Source organism: Polypterus senegalus, chromosome 11 (assembly GCF_016835505.1).
Source record: "Polypterus senegalus isolate Bchr_013 chromosome 11, ASM1683550v1, whole genome shotgun sequence".
In the NCBI taxonomy this organism is placed as follows: domain Eukaryota; kingdom Metazoa; phylum Chordata; class Cladistia; order Polypteriformes; family Polypteridae; genus Polypterus; species Polypterus senegalus.
The window spans coordinates 102,377,802-102,400,932 of NC_053164.1; the positions used below are offsets into that span (position 1 = coordinate 102,377,802).

Consider the following 23,131-nt stretch of genomic DNA (forward strand, 5'->3'; position numbering starts at 1 on the left):
TTGATCCTTTATTTTCAGTCCCTAATAAAGGCAAAGGCTTTTCTGCTTATATGTTCTGTAAAAGACATAATAGCTGTTTAATTACTGCATTTTATTTTGTAAGCAATTTTAGACATTAAATATCAAAGCAGACTAGTCTGGTGTTAGATGTAACATAATATTGATTAATTAAAAAATGCCTGGCTCGTTCAGGATCTGTTGACAAGACAGTTTTGTGGTGTTAAGCCAAACACATTGTTTGAGTCAAACAACATGAAGTACAGCATAATATGTAGCTCAAAATAATTGAATAGAATACTTAACTGGAAGTAAAATAAAAGATTTTAAGACTTTGCTGAACTAAAAAATCTGTGCTACATTATCTGCAAAGAGAAAGGCTCATTCTATATATATATATATATATATATATATATATATATATATATATATATATATATATATATATATATATATATATATATATCAATCACAGAAATGCAGAAAGGAACCACTTTGAGATTATTCTTTACAATTGTTGGCAGTAATCAGGCACACAATCATATAATATAACCTATTTAAGAAGACAAAGAGTACCTTTTTTGCAAAGAGCTGATATAAGTAATCTCAATGCAATATAAATATGTTTAAGAAGCTTCCATTTAATGCTATATACTTACATACGGTATAGATATAGAAACATTACCTAAGAAAATAAAACCAGTTTCAAACTTCACCTGAAGTGACCAGTGCAAACTGAAAAGCTGTCAGTTGTAGGAGTTAACAACTTTGGAGAATACAGTGTTTTGTAAATAAAAAACATTTTTGCAGATACAATTATTTCGTGATGGCATATGCAGACTGCTTTGGATACAGTTTTGGGAAATACGCTCATTTTTTATGTCATGAAAATGTGTGCTGTTTGGACAGCCATTTCATTTGCATGCTTTTTGGGCCTCTCAGTATTCAACATTACTTGGCAAGGTTAACAAAACTAAAACCCTGCTGAACTTTTTGCTTTCTATCCTAGACACCCCTCTGTAGTGGAAAGTTGAGATTCTACTTTGTGTTTTTTTTTTTTCCCAACCACATGAATCTCGCCCTTTTTTGTTGCACTTGAAGTACTGTTCTTCACTGAATAGCAGAAAGCAACTTCATTGATTTCCGTTCAGTACATTTCTTGCTTGCATATGTATCTGCTTTTATTTTGTTTGTGTCTTTTTTAATGTAAAGAAATCAGTAGCAACAGAATAAGTGGGTAACTTCCCCAAGATTGGACCTATAAGTTAAGAGTTTCTAGAACACGTAATACAAATAAGACATCTCTACCCGTTAGTGCTTTGTTTTAAGAAACTATAACATAAATAGACAATTTATTTTCAGTGTTCAAACAAACAGTTCCAGTGTGCCTGGACAATTAACAATGTCTTTTCTTCCTTGGATAGGTAGGCAATGTTTTAAGGCTCGTTTCTACTGGAGTGAACATTTGCCTCAATGTATTTAAAAGCACTAAGCTAATATAGCTTTCTTCATTTCAGCAAAGCTCAATATTTTCCCAGTTTATCCATTACATTTTGGACTTAATTCTGAAATTTTGTTAGATTTTTCCAAAGTCATTAGACTATTAATGAACCATTATAGTTAACAGAGTTGTTTTTCAATACAGCGTGTTACCTTCCAGAGAATAAGAAGTTTATTGTTTGTTAAGAAATCTGGGAATTCTATTGTAGGCAATAAACCACAGTCTTCCCAACTTCCCATGCCTCTAAAGAGGAAAAAAAGATGCGAGGGCAGCCATTAATATCCCAGCTTTGCATCTTCATCAGTGCATACATAGCAGTGCATGATAAACATGTTATCTCTTGGGCATCATTGCCTTGACCTTGCTTGTCTATCTTTTAATCATATAAAAAATTTGCTTTGATGCATTCTGCAAAGAGAAGAAAATAAAAATAATGTGCAAAATGATGCCATGGCGAGCTGTGTTCCACTTATTGTTTATTTGTTTATTCTGTGTTTCTGAAATAATGCCATCTCGCTTTCCAAACCAGCTCCCGTCAACCTTCTTTCTTGCACCTCATTTGCAGGTGAATACTTCTGTCCGTTCACTGCAGGTGTTGCATTTAACAAAACAGCACCACTGAAATTTACAGTTGCACTGCCATACTTTGGTGTATTGGTGAGTGTTGTAGCCCCGACCACAGCACATCAAGTCACATCCATCTGTGTGTGGCGAGGTGCGGTTGCAAAGTCTTCCTTGGGTGCCCACACTTCCTGTTGTAGCATCCTCCTCACAGTAATTTGGGGACCTTTCAATGTACACAAGATCGGTCTCCATTGGTTTGAGGTAACTGCGTGTCTTCTTAACTTTGAGAAACGTTGGCTGCCGAAGGCGACTCGCCCTCACTACCTCCACATGTACGGCATCGTTGTACTTTTCTTTTAAGATATATCCAATTTCCCTGAACTTTGGTAGAGTTGTCCAACAAGTTTTAGTTGTACAAGAACCCGACACACCATGGCATTTGCATTCTAGTTTCATCCTCTCTTCAAGAACCTAAAATAACAAAAATACCAATTAAAACCATGTTCAGCCCCAGTCCTACTTTTTTCTCATGCATGTATTTGTTTTTTTTTTTCTGTAGGTACATTTCTTTCCATCAAATCGTTTGTTTTTTGGATTTCACAGTATAGGGGACAGATATTCTTGTGACTGTAGCAGATGTTAGCTTTTATCAAATTCTTGCACATGGCTCCAGTTTGGCTAAACTGCCTCAAAAAAAACTAAGCAAATAAATAATAATTTGGAATGATTAATACAAAGTTTACACATCCACAGAAATTCAGAAATTGTTAACTTTATACATCTTGAGGTCACCAAGTCATAAGCAATAACAAGCGTTCAACCATTGACTGTGCGATAGAGACAAAATATGAAAATTGTTAGTATTTTGAGTTTATGAGTTTGTCAACTTTGAGAGAAAAATATATAACTTGTTAATATGTGAACATACTAAGTATCTTAGTCTGTCATAAATGTATTTATTTAGAGTTAAAATATGTAACATTTTTTATAAAACAAATCTGGAATAAGCACTGAAAAATTTTTCTTTACATAATTTCAGCATAATTCAAATACACAAAAAAACACACAGATTACGTTTTCCATACAGACTTGCTGGATTTCTTTTTTGTTACATGGAGTTAAATTGTAAAAAAAAAAAAAAACACTATGTACATTATATTACAACGAGGGATGTTTGGCTTTAAGGAGTAATTCACTTTGAAGGTCCATTGCATGATAAGCTTTGACAACAGTTACTAAAATATCCTTAAAAAATATAATACTAAAAAGTGTTTTCCCACACACAGGCTTGATCCACAAAAATCCTGCAGTACTGCTTTATGTTCATCATCGTCAATATACTAACAATCCAATTGTGTTTCATTCACTCAGAATATGGAACCAATGTAGGTAGCACTTCAAGTCAGAGAAGCTTTTATCTGTGGGACCTCTACATGATAACCACCTTTTCCACCCTCTCAAACTTACACAGTTTTTAATGTTTGAAAAACATACAGGATTAAATCACTTAGAAATTTGTACATAGATAATGTCTTTGTATCCTACAAACTGTTACACTCTAAATTTAACTTTCCATCAACACAATTCTTCCACTACCTCCAAATTAGAAACTTTGTTAAACAAAACTTGTCCAGTTTTCCTCACCTCCCACTTACTTCTATTCCAGAAGAAATATTGATCAGTCTTGAGGACTCAGACAGCCTTTCTCTAATACATAAAATCATTTTAAATTTCCTTTCAAAGATCCCAAAGTGCAGTGGGAAAAGGATGTCTTACTCATCATTTCAGAAAATGAGTGGAAGACAGCCATGCACAGAATTCACTTGAACTCCATATGTGCACTGCATACAATTATTCAACTTAAAATCTTTTATCATGAACATCTGTCTCGTTTAAAACTGTCCAAAGTGTTTCGAGGGTAAGATCCAACCTGCAAACGTTGCAATCGAGCTCCAGCTTCACTAGGTGATATGTTTTGGGCGAGTACCAAATTAACATTATTCTGGATAAAAATCTTTAAATGCCTATCAGACAGCCTTGGTGTCACACTCCCTCCTAACCCAATAAAAGCTGTGTTTGCTGTACTCCCAGATGGGCTTAACGTGGAGAAGGACAAACAAACTGTAACTGACTTTACTTCACTATTGGCATGTAAACTTATCTTCCTTATCTGGAAGAATCTTTATCCACCTCCTAACCCAGGAGTACACCACCAAAAAAAATGATATTTTTCTTATATGTTACTTACTCTGTTTACTTTGAAGTGGTGACAGAGAAAAAAAGAATAAATCTTGTGTTTTTACATGGAATGGAGAGAAAAGCAGAAGCAAACAGTGACTAATGCTGTGGAATAGCAAACAATGTAAAAAAATGTCCATGGGAAAAAAAATCTCATATCACTTGTGCTTTTTTTTTGCTAAATATTGTTAAATAGTTACTTCCAGAATAATCCGCACACAAATGTAAACACAAAACTAAAGCCTCATGGGAGTAATTTTTTTAAATTGAAAACAGGACTTGATCAACGATTGAGGGGAAGAGCCAGATCTTCAATTCAAAAAGTAATTTCATGAAGTTTTAGTATCATGATGTCATTTTTTTCTCTCCATTCTGCATGAAAAATGTGATTCAAATTTTTCTTGCTTTCCACTACAAAGCTTATGGGATAAGTAACAATAAAAAAATATAATTTTTAGATGGAGTATCCCTTTAAGGTCAACTCTTAATTTCTGAGTGTTTCTCATAAAATTAAATGACCTTGTTGAATCCTTTGTGCTCCTCAATCCACACCAGACAGAGCAAAATTAAATGCATGTCACAACAGTTCTCTAAATATTTAAGATTTATACTTGACAAGATATACAATACTTTAATGATGAAATGCAGTAATGTAGGATTATATAATGCAGATAATTCATTAAATGTATTTCAAATATTTTACCTGTTAATTATTACAAATGTATAAGTTAATACTGTTTTTATGCTCTTCAAAAACTGTGAAGAATCCTTATTCGAAGTTTTCTTTATGCTCTGTTAAAGTCTCAGATCGCAAAAAGCTTAACAAAGGTGTCTTGACAAATATTGTGTAAAAATGAAACGTTTAAAAACATCTTTGAATTTACGCTGCAAACCATGAGTAGATGGCATCTACAGTGCTTACAAATTCTCCTAATTCTCTTATAGGAATGGATTCTAAACCTATTAAATTCAATGAAGGCCAATGTGCAGCACTTGCAAATGAAAAGGAGCACTATTTTCAAATCAAGCCGAAGCTATCTATTTTTACATTAGTATGTAGTCTCCATGTGAACAAAAGGCTACTCAAGAGCTTTTTGGCAGTAATCAGTAGCAGCCCCTCTAGTAGTCCCTCTTCTCCTCTATAGGAACATAAGTCTTATAATAGCTGTATTCCATCGATGAGTATTCTTCAGCCACAAAGATTTTCAATTACTCTCGAGTATGCCACTTCAGACAGATTAGTTCAGGAGGGCTTTATTGTGTAGCTGGGCAGCCTAAAGTTGTATAGGATGTTGCTGAGGATGAGGACCAATGTCACATAAATCTCTGCAGCATGTACAGTAAAAGTGACAGAAACAGACAAGTCATTTTCTGTTATGAAGACCTGATATCTTTGGCCATTAACTGACACTTCACAGTTTCTAAACTATCCTGAAATTGAATGTAAAACGACTACAATAGGAATACATCACTGATTACAGTAGGTTTTACTGAACACTACATTCTAGTATATTGAACTGATACATGCATCTCCAACACATTTTTTTTCTATTCATTATTACCAGTAGCTGTTCCAGAACCCAGGAATAAATACCAAGGGGACCAAAGCAATATTTTAGTAGCAAAATAACAACACAAGAATGAGGATAAACACAAGGGGGTACAAAAGTTTCAAATGAACAAACATATGAAATCTTAGCTACCCGCTGTTGTCTTGTCTTCTTGTCCTCCACTGACCTGCTGGGTCCAAATTTAGTGCTTAAATGGCCAAAATGTATTTTTAAGCTTATGCCAGGAACTATGTTCACAGCAACCCCAGACATAATTTCTGGTATCAAGAATGCCCTTGAGAACTCCTGGGGCTGTCCTTCTGGAAACAACGCCACATGTCCTTGTACTTCTGTGTACCTCGGTCATAATAAATGGTCAAGCAAACTCTTGGTCACCTGCACATTCCAGTGAATAGCAGGTGTCCATATATTATTCATATTGTGTTCTGCCAGTTGTAATGCAAGCAAACAGAAGCTTAGAAGGATCAGGAAATGAAATTGCAACAGTGAGGACAAAAGAACTGGCAACAGCTCAAGAGGCAACTTGAAGTCAATAACCAAAAAAAAAATAGTACAAACCAGAAGAAAAAAGAGAACCTTTTAGAAGAGCACTATAAAGCTTTCAAATACACAATCCTGGACAATGCACGCGTCCAACAAACCGTCATTTAAGTTTTCGTGATCTGGCACAACTTCTGGGAACATGCTCCAGTAACTCGTGGTTGTGTGTTAGCAACTGAATCACAAAATAGCAATAGCCATAAAAAAACTAAATTGGATTTGCTGTAAATAATTAAAAAATGGTAATATTACTAATTTCACAAAATTACTTTCAAGAATAAAACTATGTTTACCCACATGTTCCCTGACATGAAAAACATAGCATACTATTCAAACAGATACATATAAAAATAATAACATTCAGAAAAAATTAAAAGAATTTATGACACACTGGGTCACACGCTGCAATCTATTAGGATGGTACAGCTCTATATAGCGATCTTCCCCAGCATATGACAGGAAGTGCCACGTATATTTTTCATCAATCAGATTTGAGTGTACGCATAAGTACCGAGAGAGAGGGTGCTGCAGATGTGTATTAGGTGTTTGGCGTTGAGAAGAGGTATGTGGGCAAATGAAAGTCAGAGGGGCCTGAATTGTGACCAGTAATTATAATCCACTAGATAGTGAAGTGCAGGTCTTTCATGCAAGATGATAAAAATTTGAATAAGGTATTGCATCCCAGTATGAATGAGCCCTGCAGAGAGAGGCAGCATAAGGGAAATGAGGCAGTAATTTGGTGTCTCCTTTCTCTTTAGTGGTATGCAAAGTCAGGATTATTTAAGTAGAGCTGGTATCGAAACAAAGAGAGTGAGAAGTCTATCTGATGATTGCTGTTATTCCCATAGAGCTTGAGGGTGAGGAGGAGCCATCACCTGGACCACTAGAGAAAAGAGGAGAAGAAGAGGGCATGATTTGGGTCCCTGGCCAAAATAGAGGTGAAGACAATGAGTGTGCGATAACTAAGAATGGGGAAGAATAGTGAGAGAGCAACTCAGATAGAGTGGGACTAGGAAGATCGATGTGCAGACACTGTATTTCCAGACTGGGGCCCTGATGACACTGAAAGTGAGAGGCATAGAACCAGTCTTGGAGGAAGAAGGATGGTGCTTGGAGTATTGCTCCAGATACTGTGCGAGAGTATTTTTACATCTGCTTTTTGTTTTGGAATTGTTTTTAAACAAATATTTTCTGATTTGCAGTCAAATGCTTATTTTTCTTCAATCTCTACAGTGGACAGTTTGACAGTGAGAATTTTACCATGTACTATTTATTTATTCACGTTATAATAAAACAGAGTGTTACTGTTCACTTTGCAGAAAACTGTCTGAGTGTCTCATTCTCTTACTGACCATCAACTACAAGATGTCCGAGAGTTTGATATATGTCAGGCTGAGGGCACAGGGCATCACAGAGCATCCTTCCAATTAAACTGTCAGAAGTACACAAATAATGAAACTTTTTTTTTTTTTTACTTTTTTTTATTGAACTGCTATTTCATTGGTGTAAATTCATTGCCATATTGAAAGATTATTTTTTCATGGGGGCTGCCATTTTGTGTATTTGTTTTAAATGGGCACCACCATTTTGTTGCTGCAGTTATTTTGATGTGCATGTCACTTGCCTCATGACATTGTAGCAACAATGTTTATAAATGATGCCTGCATGTGTCTGAACTTTCATGAAAGCATTTATAGGGCTATTCCTACCACCCACTGGTGACATATTAACTATTTACAGAGAAACATGCAACTATGTTAAGTAGTTGTCAAGTGCCCTATGGCATCCAGAAGAAAATGCACCACCCTCTTGGCGGTATTCTACACCTTTGAAGGCAGCTGCACAAGTGTACTACTCAAAACGCATTGACTAGAATCATTGACCAAGCTATATAAATTATACAATACAATACAATACAATACAGTTTATTTTTGTATAGCCCAAAATCACACAGGAAGTGCCGCAATGGGCTTTAACAAGCCCTGCCTCTTGACAGCCCCCCAGCCTTGACTCTCTGAGAAGACAAGGAAAAACTCCCAAAAAACCTTGTAGTAAAAATAGGAGAAACCTCGGGAAAGGCAGTTCAAAGAGAGACCCCTTTCCAGGTAGGTTGGGCGTGCAGTGGGTGTCAAAAGAAGGGGGTCAATACAATACAATACACAGAACAGAAAAAATCCTTAATACAGCATAATAAAGATTTTAGAAGTACGGAGCAGAATTTAACAGTAGATGATATCACATAATAAGATTTGGATATTTTTAGAGTTCTGGAGACCTCATCCATCAAGCTGCCTCCCCATTTGGCCATTCCATGGCTGAAACATTGCTCCGATGAAAGGACCCCTCTTTCCCATGATTCCTATGATCCTCCATCAGGGATGACTTTACCATAGGCAGGCAAACAACTTGGCAGGTGGGCCGTGGCACCAATTGCCATGTTTGGGTATATAACAGGACATTCATTCACTTGTAACTCATTGCACATGCTCTCTTTAGTTTTTGACTGGGGTTTGAGATATTTCCATAATTCTACTGTTGTAGATTTCTTTGTGTTAGATATTTTTCTTTTTAATACAGTTTTCTGACAAAATTATTATGTAAATAAACTTAGGTTTATACTGTATTTGCCAAATGTCTACATATTTATTGTATGTTAGGAGTATTTGGTTCCAGCAATTTCATTTGGTTTAATTTTTTTTTCTCATTTGTGAACTCATTATATTTGTGGTATTTATCTTATTTTGTTTCCCTGCTTATCCTGTCAGTTTTTTAGCTGCATAAGTACAGCCAGTGTATTGTAAGTTGACTCTTGGCCAGGTGTCTTATGGTCTGAATACTGCCATGAACAATTCTAAATTTCCTCTATCCAGAATCTTAAATGGATGGCTCTTAACACATTTTGGCACTATACTACTAAAATGATGATGATTATTTTTGATTTTGTTTATTAAAATATTAAAGAAGGATATTAAAATAAGCACCTTGTGTCTTGTTTCCAGAACATGTCTATAATTATCAAAACCTTTGCAACATGTCAACATCTGAAAGTCCATTCAAGCAGGTTTAACTATGAGCAGAAAAAGGAATCCATTGCTCAAAAATTCTCATTGCGCAACTTTATTTTCATCATTTCATTTTAGAATATTGGACTAATGATATATGGTGCAGTTGTAAAACTTGACCATGAAATAACCCTGCTTTTCATTATATGTTTGCAATATGCTGTTAAAAGATGCAAAAAGTAAACACGTTGTCAATGTCAATGTCAATTTATTTATATAGCACATTTAAAACAACATAGTAATGCTGCGGCCAAAGTGCTTTACAATAATAGAAAAAAGAAAAAACAATAAACAATAAAACATAAATAGTAATAAAATATATGAACATAAAATAAGATAGATAACAAATAGAAATAATGTTATATGATCACAAAGAGGCAAACCATCAGTATTACTGAAGGTCACTGAATACAAGTGAAAAGAAGCGAGTTTTTAATCTTGTTCTGAACTGTTCAATTGTAGACGACTCCTTTATATGATGAGGTAGAGAGTTCCACAGGCGAGGAGCAGCAGCTGCAAAGGCCCTGTCCCCCTTGGTTTTACATTTGGTGTGAGGGACAACCAGAGACAAATGACCAGAAGATCTAAGCACTCTGGATGGCTGGTGTAAAACACACAATTCAGATAAATAGGCAGGAGCAAGCCCATGTAAAGATTTAAAAACTAGCAGCAAGATTTTAAAATCAATTCAAAAACTGACAGGCAGCCAGTGTAAAGATGCTAAAATAGGAGAAACAGAGTCATACTTCCTTGCCCCAACCAGAAAGCGAGCGGCAGCATTTTGGACCAACTGTAACCTGTGTATCAGAGATTTGTTAATGCCAGAATACAGCGAATTGCAATAATCGAGGCGAGAAAAAATAAAAGCATGAGTAGCTTTCTCAAGATCTTTAGAAGATAAAAAAGGCTTTATCTTACCTAATAAACGAAGTTGGAAAAAGCAACTCTTGACTACAGAATTTACTTGTTTCTCAAAAGAGAGGTTACTATCAAAGGTAACACCAAGATTACGGACTTGAGGTTTGGAAAAGGCAGAGAAAGAGCCAAGAAGTCCAAGACCAATTTGGGCTTTAGCTGGTGGACCCACTATAAGCACCTCTGTTTTATTTTGATTAAGATCAAGAAAATTATTAGGCATCCAGGATCTTAGTTCAGACAGACAGTTGTGGAGTTGATTCATTGCAGAGTTGCAGACGGGAATATAAACCTGAGTATCATCAGCATAGCAGTGAAAAGAAATGTTAAATTTCCTAAAAATCGCTCCAATAGGGTGAAGGTATAGAGAATAAAATAGGACCTAAAATGGATCCCTGAGGAACACCATATTTATGAGGAACAGTAGATGAAAAAGATGAATTTAAAGTCACTGAAAAATGTCTACCAGTTAAATATGACCTAAACCAGTTAAGAGCAGCCCCTTTAATCCCAACAAGATGTTCGAGCCGCATCAGCAATATTTCATGGTCAATGGTGTCAAAGGCAGCGGACAGGTCAAGGAGGACAAGGACTGCCGCATCACCTGAGTCAGTAATAAGAGAGATGTCATTGAACCCTTTCAGGAGAGCCGTTTCAACACTATGATAACGCCTTAAACCAGATTGGTAGATCTCAAATAAATTATTGGAGTTAAGGTGATTGACCAATTGATTATAAATCATTTTTTCTAGTATTTTAGCCAGAAATGGGAGCTGGGAAATTGGATGAAAGTTGGTTAAAACTCCAGGATTAACAGAAAAGGGTTAAGAAGAGGGTGTGCTGAAAGAAACCTTAACTAGTCTTCTGGTTTGCTTCCTAATCTGTTACAGTTATTGTAAATAACTCAGCTTTTTGTCATTTTCTTCAAACTAAATACAGTGCTTTATTAATGTTGTATACTTAATTACTTTTTACAGCTGTTATGTAAAATATATACACATTGCAAGAAGAGTGAACTGAGCTCATTTTTCAAATCAATCAAAAAAGGCTGACACCAATGTGTGTTTAATGAATCAGGCTGGTATACACAAGCCCATGGGACTGGTAAGTAAAGCAAAAGACTAGGGAGCTTGGAAAACAGGCTACAACTGCTTACAGGGTGAGTGTGGTTTGGCACTGAGGTGCATTTAACTGTGGTTTGGGGTTTGTTTGTTTATTTTGACTTTTCTTTAAAAAAGTGCTTTTTTTTTTTAAGTTTTTGCTCTTTATGTGCCGCTGAAGAGTGCTATCCAGAGACCATCACAAGCAAATTAAATACTTTAGAAAAATACATAAAAAATAAAGGAAGAAAGTAAAACATAAAGAACACAACAACCCCTTTCACTGCACTGGTAAAGCAAACATCTGACAGGGGCCTGAAGAGAATGCTCAGTCATTGCCCTTTGGGTTATTACTGGATTGGTAATTTGGTTTGCATATTTTATACACAATTGAGAGGAACTTGGTGTAAAAGTAATAAGCTCAGGTATGAATTAATGTAAAATAAATACACTGTAGTACACAAACTGAAACTTCAACACTCAAAAATTGAGAAAGGCTTCCTCACTCTTTATAGTCCAGGATATGAATCCACTCTCAATTACTTTCTACATGAAGCATTCATAGCAACCTATGCATAACTGTGAAAGCTTTTCTTCACATTTCACATCCCCAAAGACATCTGTGAGAAGGTGGTTCCAAATTGGCCCTGTGTGAGTGTAGTTGTTTGTAGGAGTGGGCCCTACAATGCACTTGTGCCCAATCTGGGATTACTTCCTGCCAGCCTAAAATGCTGCTGGGATCAGCTCTGAGTCTGCAAACGTTATGTTTGTTATATTACTCCACATATGGGGAATGAGTGTGCCCTTTATTGGTCTGGTCCTGTTTTGCGTCTAATGCTTCCTATTATCTTAAACTGAGTCATGAACTGTTTGAATATATGGACAGATAGATAGATAGATAGATAGATAGATAGATATTAAATTTAATATTAAATTAAAGAGTAATAAAAATACATGTAAAAACAGACAATAACTTTGAATAATGTTAGCATTTAACCCCCCGGATGGAATTGAAGAGAGCCACATAGTATGGGGGATCACTAACTGAATACAGAATTCCTTTTTATTTATAAGCGTATTCTACTCAAGTTGTGTAATAATATTCAACTAATACCAAATAACAGTTAAATAACAGTTAAATACATTTTTTACTGCTTAAACATTTTCTTTTCATAACTTATAAACAATGTCAGAGGTGGCTTGGGTGGCGACCCGGCCGGGACGCCCAGGAGGACCGGAGGAGGGCTTGCACCTTCCCCAGACCATCTGGTGGCGACCGCCCTGGTTCCTTTGGAGCCCTGGACCTCAGCACTTCTGCCACACCAGGAAGTGCTGGGGCGAAGAGGAGCAGGGACACCCGGAGTACTTCTGGGAATGCAGCCTGCACTTCTGCCGCATGGGGTGTGTCCGTGGAAGATTGCCGGAACCCAGCTGGAGCACATCCGGGTGATGATAAAAGGGGCCGCCTCCCTTCATTCAGGGCGAGAGTCGGGAGTGGAGTGGACTGAGCTGGAGAAGAGAGAAGGAGGCGGTCTGAAGAAAGGCAGTGTGTGGCCAGGACTTTGGGGGTTTGTGGTGCACCTTGAACTGTGTAAATAGTGTAAATAAACGTGTTTGTGTGTAACATGAACATGTCTGCCTGTCTGTGTCTGGGACAGCCTCCACAACAATTATTTTACTATAATTTGATTTAACTTAACAGTATTATTCATTTTGTGACATGTGTGACATTTTGTGTTCAGTACAAGGGTGGTACTGTACAAATAATTATATGATATTTTAAATATGTTACTCTTTTCTGCATTAGCTTTACTATTGACAACAGAGAGGATATGGTGCCACAGCGGCTACTGATGCTCTCTCATAGATCCTGGTTTTAAATCCCAGTTTGATTATATTAGAATAGATTAGATACACTTTAGTAATCTAATGGGGAAATTCAAACACATAAAACAGCAGAAACATAAAAAAACAAAGATAGTGAGTCACAGGATACATAATACAGCCATCCATCAGTAAATAAATAAACTTAACAAGCACTTGGGGTGGAAGCCTTGAATTCCTGGATAGCAATGGACACAAAAGACCCCCAGAGGCTCTTCGTAGCACACCATGGTAGAATGAGCCTGCAGCTCAAAGTGGTGCAAGTGAGGGCCTCCTCAAAGCGATGAAAGGGATTTTTGTTGATGATATTCAATTTTTCCATCATTCTCTTTTCCACAACAGCTTTCATTGTATCTATGGTTTGCCCTGTCATGGAGCAGGCTTTCCTGATAAGTTTGTTCAGGCATTATGCTTCTTTGCACATTCTGTCCACGTTTGCATACTCTGTTTTTAATTCTACACCCACATATTAGATTGATTAGCGTGAGTGTTGGGAGTAGTGGGCCCTGTAATGGGCTAGTACAACTTCCAGAGTAGCTCCCTGCCATGTGCCCAGTGCTGCCAGGTTAGCATCTGGTCAGGTATACCCCTGAATTAGATTAAGATGGTTGGAATTTTTTTATGTAATGTTAAAGTAAATGTACAAAGTGAGTGTTTGGAGATAGTAATAGTAATTTTAAGTCATGGATATCATTATCCTTCATCCAATTATAGCAGGCGGATAGAGGATCAATTAGCCTGAATTAGCATAACTTGAGCAACTGTCAGATGTAGTGTTCTAGGAAATAAAATCTGACAAACCATATGTTTCAGGCTGCTTCTGTTGTCCTCCTCACTAATTGTGACAACCTGTACTTTCTTGACCGTTGTGACATGTAGTAGTAATTAGAAGGGGGAGGAGGCACAAAAAGCAAAAAAAATAACTGTGCCGTGATTTTTTTGTATAGTTTATGTCAATAATAAAGTCTTTTGCTCTTTCTTTGCCATTGTCAATGCATGAAGATTAACAACATCCAACCACAAAGCTGCAGAATGAAAAACTGTTTTAAAAATGGCTAATTTTCCGGGTTTTAAAATGAATGTTTTATGCAGCCGTTTAAGGGTGGGGTTAAATTGGCCTTTATAGGAAACACCATGGCTTGGCAGAAGCCCACAGGAAGAACTTCAGTACATCAGACACATGAGTTATTGAGACTTTATTTATATTTTCTACCAAATAATCCTTTTTGATAGAATATCTAAATTTCTGAAATGGAAAACATTTCTAAAAATACTTAGTTTATTGATAATGATAATTCTTTCGCATACTATATGTATATCATATTAAGGAAGTGGTTTACTGAAATAGCAATAAATGTATGTATTGTAAGTTAATTCATTTCATTCTTAAAGTCACTATTTTGGCATTTTAACAAATAATGCAACTTTAGTTTGACCATAGTGGAAAATACTGAAAATTTCCAGTTGAAGAGAAATTTAATAGGAGAATGAGGTTTTGCAAAGTTGGGAAAATATTTAGTATAACAGCAAACTTCAAATAGTCATTTGCACCTTTGTCTGTTAATGGAAATATGAGGTTTTTGGTGACACTCTTAAAATTGAAATAAGGAATTGACCTCTGGATTAAAAATATTGGGATCTAAAACAAAAGAAACAAGAATGAAAATAGAATAACTTTCTTGGGAAAACACAGCCGTAGAAAAAGTGTGAATGTGGCCCATTGCAAAATGTCACCCAGCAGCCATACCACATGTTCTTCAGAACAGGTCATCCACCTGAAGCTAAGCATGTTCGGGCCCAGCTAGAATTTGGATGAGAGATCAACGAAGAAAAAAGCTTGGGAAGTGAGGCCAGCAAGATGTACCTACACTGTGGTCTGAATATGGATCCCAATGCCCCAGTGCAGTGATGGCTACACTGTGCTGTAAAAATGTCTTTCGAATAAGACGTAAAACCGAGGTCCTGACTCTCTGTAGTCATAAAAGATCCCTGGACATCTTTCTTAAAGTGTAGGGTGTATCCCGATGTCCTGGTTAAATTGTCCACTATAACCTAGTCATTCTGGCGCTCTAATCATTCCCTGTCTTGTGAATATCCCCTTGGAATCTATCTATCTATCTACCTATCTATCTATCATTGGCTAACCATCACTCTCCTCTTCACCAACTAACAGCTAATGTGTGATAGCTTACTGCTGCAAATTGGCTGCCATCTTATTATACAGGTGGATGCTGAATATTAGTGGTGGTTGAAGTGACTGTGTAAAGTGCTTTGACTACCTTGAAAAGCGCTAAATAAATATAATGAACTAGCTAACCCGCGGCGTACCATACACCGCATAATCAGGCCGGTTTTTTAATGATTTTTAAGCACAGGGAGAAAATTAAAATTTGAAAAATTGGTAATGTAATAAATCAGTAAGAAAAGCAACATTGTAACAATGCACGGAACAAACCAACACACAATCGTCCGTGACTGAAAACTGGTGGACCGCAATCGCACCTTCTCTTGCCAGACGGAGGGATGGGGGTGCACGGCGCGGAGTGTGGAACGGGAGGAGAGGAGAAGGACTCTCTATTCAGCTCCCTTCGTCATGCTAGTCTGCTGAATTCTAGTTCAATATGTACTGCCCGCTCATGTGCCCACCTCCAACACATCACTTGAGTCGTTGGCTGCTTTTCTAAATATAATCCACCAAGACACCTGACCTCGGTAGTAACAAGGTGGGAGCGGGGTGTGCACAAAGGGTAGGGACGCAACCAGTGGGAGTGTATGAGTCGCACTTAGTGGGAATTCCACGGTTTGCAGCCCGAATGGGGTTCAACGGCTTACCCACGCCTCTCTGCGCCATGTAGACACACGCTCAATCTCATGCATAATTATTTATTGAATGCTAAACACTTCTGGAAAGACACGGTCGTCTAAAACGGGTTGGTGTGAGAATACAACAGTAAGTGAATGAAAAGATGGAACTCTGGAGAGAGCAAAATACAACACAATAGTGAACCCGTGGCATAACAAACGCCGCATAATCATTTATTGATGGTTGAACACTTCTGGAAAGACACAGTTGTCTAAAAAGGGAGGGTTTGAGGATACAACAGAAAGTGAATGAAAAGATGGAACTCTGGAGAGAGCAACATATAATTCTCCGTGAGTGAAGAAGACGCATGTTTGTCGCGGATGCGAATTTGTCGCGGATGCGAATTGCTGTATGTAGTGTGTAAAACAGTTTGCTATGGCGCACGCGGTCGTGCGTCGTAACCGAAAACTCGGTTTTTAAAGACTGCTTACTTCATTGTGTTTTAACCTCAGTTGTAAAGGATTGTTTTAAGGATCCCATGGGATACCCCTCACAAACTGTTTTACACGCTGCATATGGCGATTCACATCGGAGGTACATGAGGCCTCTATGACAGATGAATATAAATAACGCCATTCTTTCTGTATCGTCGCGCCTGAGTTGGTGGGCGTGGCTCTGTGAGCTGTCGTTGTATCCAATGGTCTTGGAGTTGGTGGGCGTGGCTCCCCCTTACATGCGCCATAGGTGTCTTACTTGTCGGCGGCTTAGTGAATCCACACCCCTTCCGGCGTGCTTTCCATAGGTGTCTTGCCTTTCCATGGGTGTCTTGCCTTAGTGAATTATATATATATAGAAGATTATTATTATTAACAACAGAAATTAACCCAAAAGTGGTTGTAAAGAGGTTGTAGTTGTTATTAACTTGATCAAAAAAAATCCAGTTTATTAATATCATGAGTATGTGTACATTGAACACTCTTAAAAAATTTGTAAACCATGTCTTCTACTTAAAAATTCTGCTATGAAGAAATTGAGTGAATATATTTTTTCTCAAAAGTTTTGGCCAAAACCAAACAATGCTTCATATATAACACTTTACAAGTGTATACAACAACATGTATTTTAGTGGACATTTTCACACAAAACGTGTTGCTTAGAGTACCAAAAAAAAAGAATTATAAAAATAAACAAAACAAACAACTCAATGAGTAAATATACAAAGACACACATAAAAACAAATAATCAATATGGAATGGTCCACACAGTACTTCCACATATACTTGACTTTAGTGATATGACGGGAAATCACTCAACAGAAGATTTTACAAAGCAATACAACTGATTGTAGTGGACTGAACAATAACATGTACTCAAGTACATTAGCTAATACTGTATTTATTATATACACAAATAAATGTAGGTTAAATGTAATATAAAATGAATAGGACATTTAAAAAGAGGACAACTTAAATAATATTTAATTTGAAGCTAAATACATTGGGTCAAATGACATAGACAGGCTTGTATAGAAAGGCAGATTGATACAGATGTGGCTTAATGCTCCTGTGCATGTCGGCCTACACACATCTATGTATGTATGTTGCAGTGTGTTCATTTCTTTCTCTTCATCATCCAGCATGTACTCTGGTATGGCAAACAAGCTGTCAGCTATCTTCACTTGTATGTTCATTTGAGTGTGTGTGCCTGTGTGTGCTTCTGTGTGTTTGTACATGTGTGTACTGAAAAAACCTGGTGCAGATCCGATAATTTCTGTCCTATTTCTAATCTATGGTTCATTTCCAAAATTCTAGAAAAAATAGTGGCTATTCAACTTCATTCTCATTTATCTCAAAATAATCTGTATCAACAGTTCCAGTTTGGTTTTCGTCCCCTCCACAGTACAGAAACGGCACTTATAAAAATTACTAACGACCTCCTTATGGCAGCTGATTCTGGTTTAATTATTATTCTCATACTCCTTGATCTGAATGCAGCCTTTGACGCTATTTCTCACACTACTCTTCTCAATAGATTATCTTCGATTGGCATTACCCACACACCACTACATTGGTTCATATCCTACCTCTCAGGCCACACTCAGTTTGTTCAGCTTAAAACTTTCACAACCCAACCAACTGCTGTTAATTCAGGTGTGCCCCAGGGCTCTAATTCCTAATGGAATTAAGCATAACTTTACATCCAGTGTCAACAGCATACTGTACTTATTTTCGGCAGAAAAAGAAAGCACAGATATTTATAGGAACTATGGATAGTCTGTTATATTAGTTAATATTAACAGTAAGGCGTACTTTTTGCCAATTGGAATGGTGATTTATAAAAAATTGTTAAAATGCACATGCCCTGTCTCCTGTGATGTGTTTCCAAAAGTTATTAACTATACTTTATGAATCTTACTGAGCCCACTTAAAGATTTTTTTTAATACCATTTTAGTGAAATTGCATAACTTTTGCAAAATAATGCAAACAATTGTGACATAGTTTTTGTACGAGTAGAAGGAATACACCACCTAACTACATGGCACACAATTTGTTTTAAAGAATCACATGGTGCCAGAATATTATTTCTAAAGCAGTTACCTTCATGCTAAGTTTTTCTTATTTCTTACATCTCTGACTTATTGTTCTGTTATCTACCAAACTGTACATTTTATTTCACCTTTAAAAACCTCATGTTTACAAACAAATATGTTTTATTTAGAATTAAACAGAAGGTTTTGTAGAAAACTAAGCTTAGTTTATCAATCTAGCAACAAATTTACTTTATCCAGTTTCAGCTCACATGGGCATCTCCTGAGCCATGTGAGATTTCTAGTGGAACTGAATGCAACGCAGTAGCAGAACCTGCATCTTTTGGTTATCAGTTACACACATGAGCACACTCACATATAACACTTTTAATTTATCGTTAATAATTAAGCCAACACACTTCTGGGATGTGGCATTAAGACCAAAGAATATAAGAAAAACCCACAAAAAATAAAATGAAATTTAAATCAGGCCTCCTCAAGCTTTAGTCAGAACAAGTCTTTGCGTAATGGAACTGTAGGATTATAAATATAAAGAAGATCTCTTGAGGAGAACTGAAGCATTGAAGTGCTTCACTGAAATCCATTGAGATGCTAAAAAAGATACATGTGAATAGGTTAAAGCAGCAGGCCTCAGAAGTTTGCTACATAACAGTTTGTTGGGAACATATGACTAGTAAGAAGGTAAACCCAACCTATTATGTATGGTACATAAAGAAGTGGTGTTTCCTGAGATATTAAGAAGACCGTTTTCCATTTGTTATGGTATCAGGTGAAAATACACCATTAAGCAGCAGAATGCAAATGTGGCTCTAGAGGAAATCTGTGGGCCAACAAGAGAAAACCACCAGCTTTTACATAGCAATCTGAAAGCCTCTTAACCCAATTCTTGGTAGCAAGTGGCCAGCGTGTATCATGACAGCAATAGGCAAAAGGCAGGAAACAGTTCCACACATACCATATGATCATAATCACCTAAAGGAAGCTGAGACATCAAACACTATTATAATATACTAGGGGGTTCCCCCCCTGCTCGCTTCACTCGCCAGCCACTTCGCGTATCTGCTGCTCACGTTGTAAAGAGGGGGGCTGAATGCTCCCCGAGGAGATGCTGTCGCTCCTCCGAAACCCCCTCTTAAATGGGAAACAAATTGTTTTTTTTTAACCTCCTCTTTGCTTGATCAGCTGCTGGCTTGCTGCTGCTGCCATGCTGTGTGATCTGCATGGTGCTTTGAGCATTTAAAAGCCTGTACAGCAGCTGTCATACTGCTTGTGTTTTATTTCTGGCCCTGGGCATGGTTAAATCTTTTGATCATCTCGCAAGACATGAGTTCTTGATATTTCTTAGTTTATAATTTAAAAACTGAATAAGAATCTGAAAATCTAACAACATCACATTAAAGTTCGATAAATTCTGAAAAGAATGATACCAAACATATAGGTTTTAAAATAAGCCCGATTTAAAGCATGACAAAAAACGTGACATAAAAACATCACTGCTGCACTTTTAGGTTTAGGATTTTATATATATATAGAGTAGATTATCAAAGTCCTTAATAACTAATCTGTTTTTTGTAATCTGTGGAAAACTGTGAAGGAGATAATGAAAATGTGATTATGATGAAAGATAAGTGATCAAAATGGCATAAAAGATGTGCAGTCATGTGAAAAAGTAAGTACTTCCCATGGAAATTATTGATTTTTTTCTTTCAACATAATCGAACAGGCAAACAGCTTATACATATAAAGACAATATGCTTGAACAAATGACACTTATAATGGACATGGTGCATTCTTTTTGATAATCTAAATTAAAAAAAAAAATGCAGGTCTGAAATGTTGAAAAAATAAGTACACCCCTAAATTTATCACCATTTTAAATCCTTAAATTTAGAATCAGGGATTCCAAATTAGGTATCAATGATTAGAAACCCCTTAGGGGAGTATGCAGGTAGAACCTGTCTTTTTTAAACCACAGATATCTCAGGTCTGGTGTTCTCTTTGCTGTTGATGTGTGCAGTGTTATCATGCCAAGGTCAAAAGCGTTTTGATGTCTATGAGTCTAGCAATGGATTTAAAACAACTGCCAAATTATTTTATATTAATCATTCCATTGTAAGAAAAATCATCATCAGTGGTATAGATTTCAAAAGCTTGCTAATTTGCACAAACATTTTGGACTGAATTCATTTTGCATGGATAAACTGGACAAAAATTTCACCCAGTTGATGTCAGAGACTGCTATGCAGTTTTGAAAAATGCCAGCAAGAAGTAACTTCTGCTAGAGGCAGCAATACCAACTTGTAATGCCAAGGATATACATACTTTTTCCCCAGTATACCATTACATTTATTGATATATTTGTTTAATAAATTGTTGAAATATATCACCTTTACATGCAGAGACTATTTGCACGAAGATCTACTGTTTGCCTGTTCAAATATGTTGAAGTCAACATTTTCCATGGGGTGTACTTACTTTTTCACATGACTGTATACTGTAGAAGAATCTTTATATGCCTCCTTTTGGTTCCGTTTACTGTGAGTGGTGCTGGAAACCTACATATTGAAGTGGGTTGTCCATATTTAACTTCTGGGAACACTGTGATTCAGTTTCCCACAACTGGAGAGTTTACAAGAATTTATCTCAACATGTAAAACAAACTATGAATACAAGTCAAAAGAACTGAAGGAAAATCTTGTAAAAATGGAACTGATAATCATCGCCAATTTGAAGATGTATTTTTCACGGGTGGGAGAAACAGCCTTTACTAAACTAGAGGAAACACTTCACTTGGAATAATCAAGTGTTTTAGCAGAAGGTGTAATACCCTTTCGCTACTTTGCTGGTGGCTAACCAATTTGAATTATTGCCTAGTTGTTTTTTTTTTTGTTATGTTTTCTTTTCTTTTCTCAGCCAGACTATAATTGTGGCCATCATTTCATCCAGCGGTTAGTAAGCCTTTCCCATTCTTTTTGTCTTTTCTTTGAAACTCTACCCAAATTCTTCCCCAGTCTCTGGAAGGGGGCCTCAGATTGGATGGAAAACAATGACACCACCCGTAAGAGACCATAGTGTCAGAACAGCATGTGATTCCACCATCATCATTTACAGAAGCCTGCTCTGTAGTACCCTGCAGAAAGCCAGGGAAGGGCAATGTGGCTAGCTGACCTGGGTCAAACAGATTTACATTTCACTCTTTCCCAAGAATTGTGGGACAGGAAGATACATTTTCTGTTTGATCTCTGTAAACTAGGATTTTGCTTACCTCACTAGTTGGCCTAGACCTATATTTTGTTATGTAGCATTTACTTACATTGCCAATTTTAGGACATTATGTACATAAAAGACTGCAAGACTTAAAATGTATCATGTGCATTTACCGTACATACTCTAAATATAAAATTGCATATTTTCATATGTATATTGCATGGCATTTTTCATTTGATTTAACTGTGTTATATTGCAAATGAGTACTGTACTCTGAGACTGTTCAATTAAAAAATTACTTTATAAAAGACTGAATTTAATTGACGATCAAAATCAGAATGGCCAAAAATTTAACCTGAAACTGAAGTGCTTAAGGTTCTGTGATCCCTGTAAGCAAAATTTACCATGAACAAACATTTGCTCTCCAAATGCCTAGGGGTTTGTTTTAAAAAAATAAGGGATATTTTGGAATACTCCAAGTTGTGACAAACCTTGGTACATTTTCCCTACTAAAACATTGAACAGAATGGGAATATAACTTATCTTCTACAGGTCAGGTCAGAGAGCATGCACTGGTACAGCGCGTTTCTGCCCCACCACATAACGAAACAGCTCAGGATCCTGGCTGGCAACTCCCAAGACAGACATGCAGACCAACTATCTGCTGCAGCCAGGTGTTACGTTGGCGTACCCTTGACCTGGTTCAGCCACTTGGGTCCACAACAATGAGGACACTGTGTTCTGGGTCACCCTCTGGAAATTGCGCCGCATGGCCATAGTACCGTAACTGACACTCCCTCACAATGCAGGTAATGTGTCTCATTCGGGACTCCATGAGCAACCGTTCGTTTAACACAAAGGCAAACCAGCGATACCCAAGAGACTCCGAAGAGACACAGTACCAAAGGAGTCCAGTCTTCGTTGCACGTCACTGGATGGTGTTCATATCTTGTAGCCATATAGAAAAACTGGAAGCACCAGGACTCTAAAGATTTGGACTTTTGTCCTTTTGAACATATAATTGGGAATACCACACAAACACAGACATGAAAGATGCTGCTGAGGTAAGTCAACTTCTAGATAAGCTCTCTCCACAGACAGACTGCTGATGGCTGTGCCCAAGAGGTCATTGAAGCCCTGGATCTTGGTTTTTATCCAGGACTCTTGCCAGCCCAGACACTCAGACTCCTCGCTCAGCCT

General features: G+C 37.0%; 1 protein-coding gene across 3 annotated transcripts in view; it reads right to left on the reverse strand.

Moving 5' to 3' along the window:
• LOC120539385 (protein Wnt-7b) overlaps positions 1-23,131 on the reverse strand; it is a 295,008-nt gene that overhangs the window by 56,871 nt on the left and 215,006 nt on the right. The window contains exon 4 of one of the 3 annotated variants that reach the window (XM_039769397.1): positions 487-2,533. The exons of 1 other annotated variant lie outside the window; for it this stretch is intronic. In XM_039769397.1, coding sequence (XP_039625331.1) covers positions 2,054-2,533 — 480 coding nt within the window. In that variant the 3' untranslated portion in view covers positions 487-2,053. Of the gene's footprint in view, positions 1-486; positions 2,534-23,131 lie in introns of those variants that run through there. One more of the 3 variants, XM_039769396.1, reaches the window with a different exon arrangement.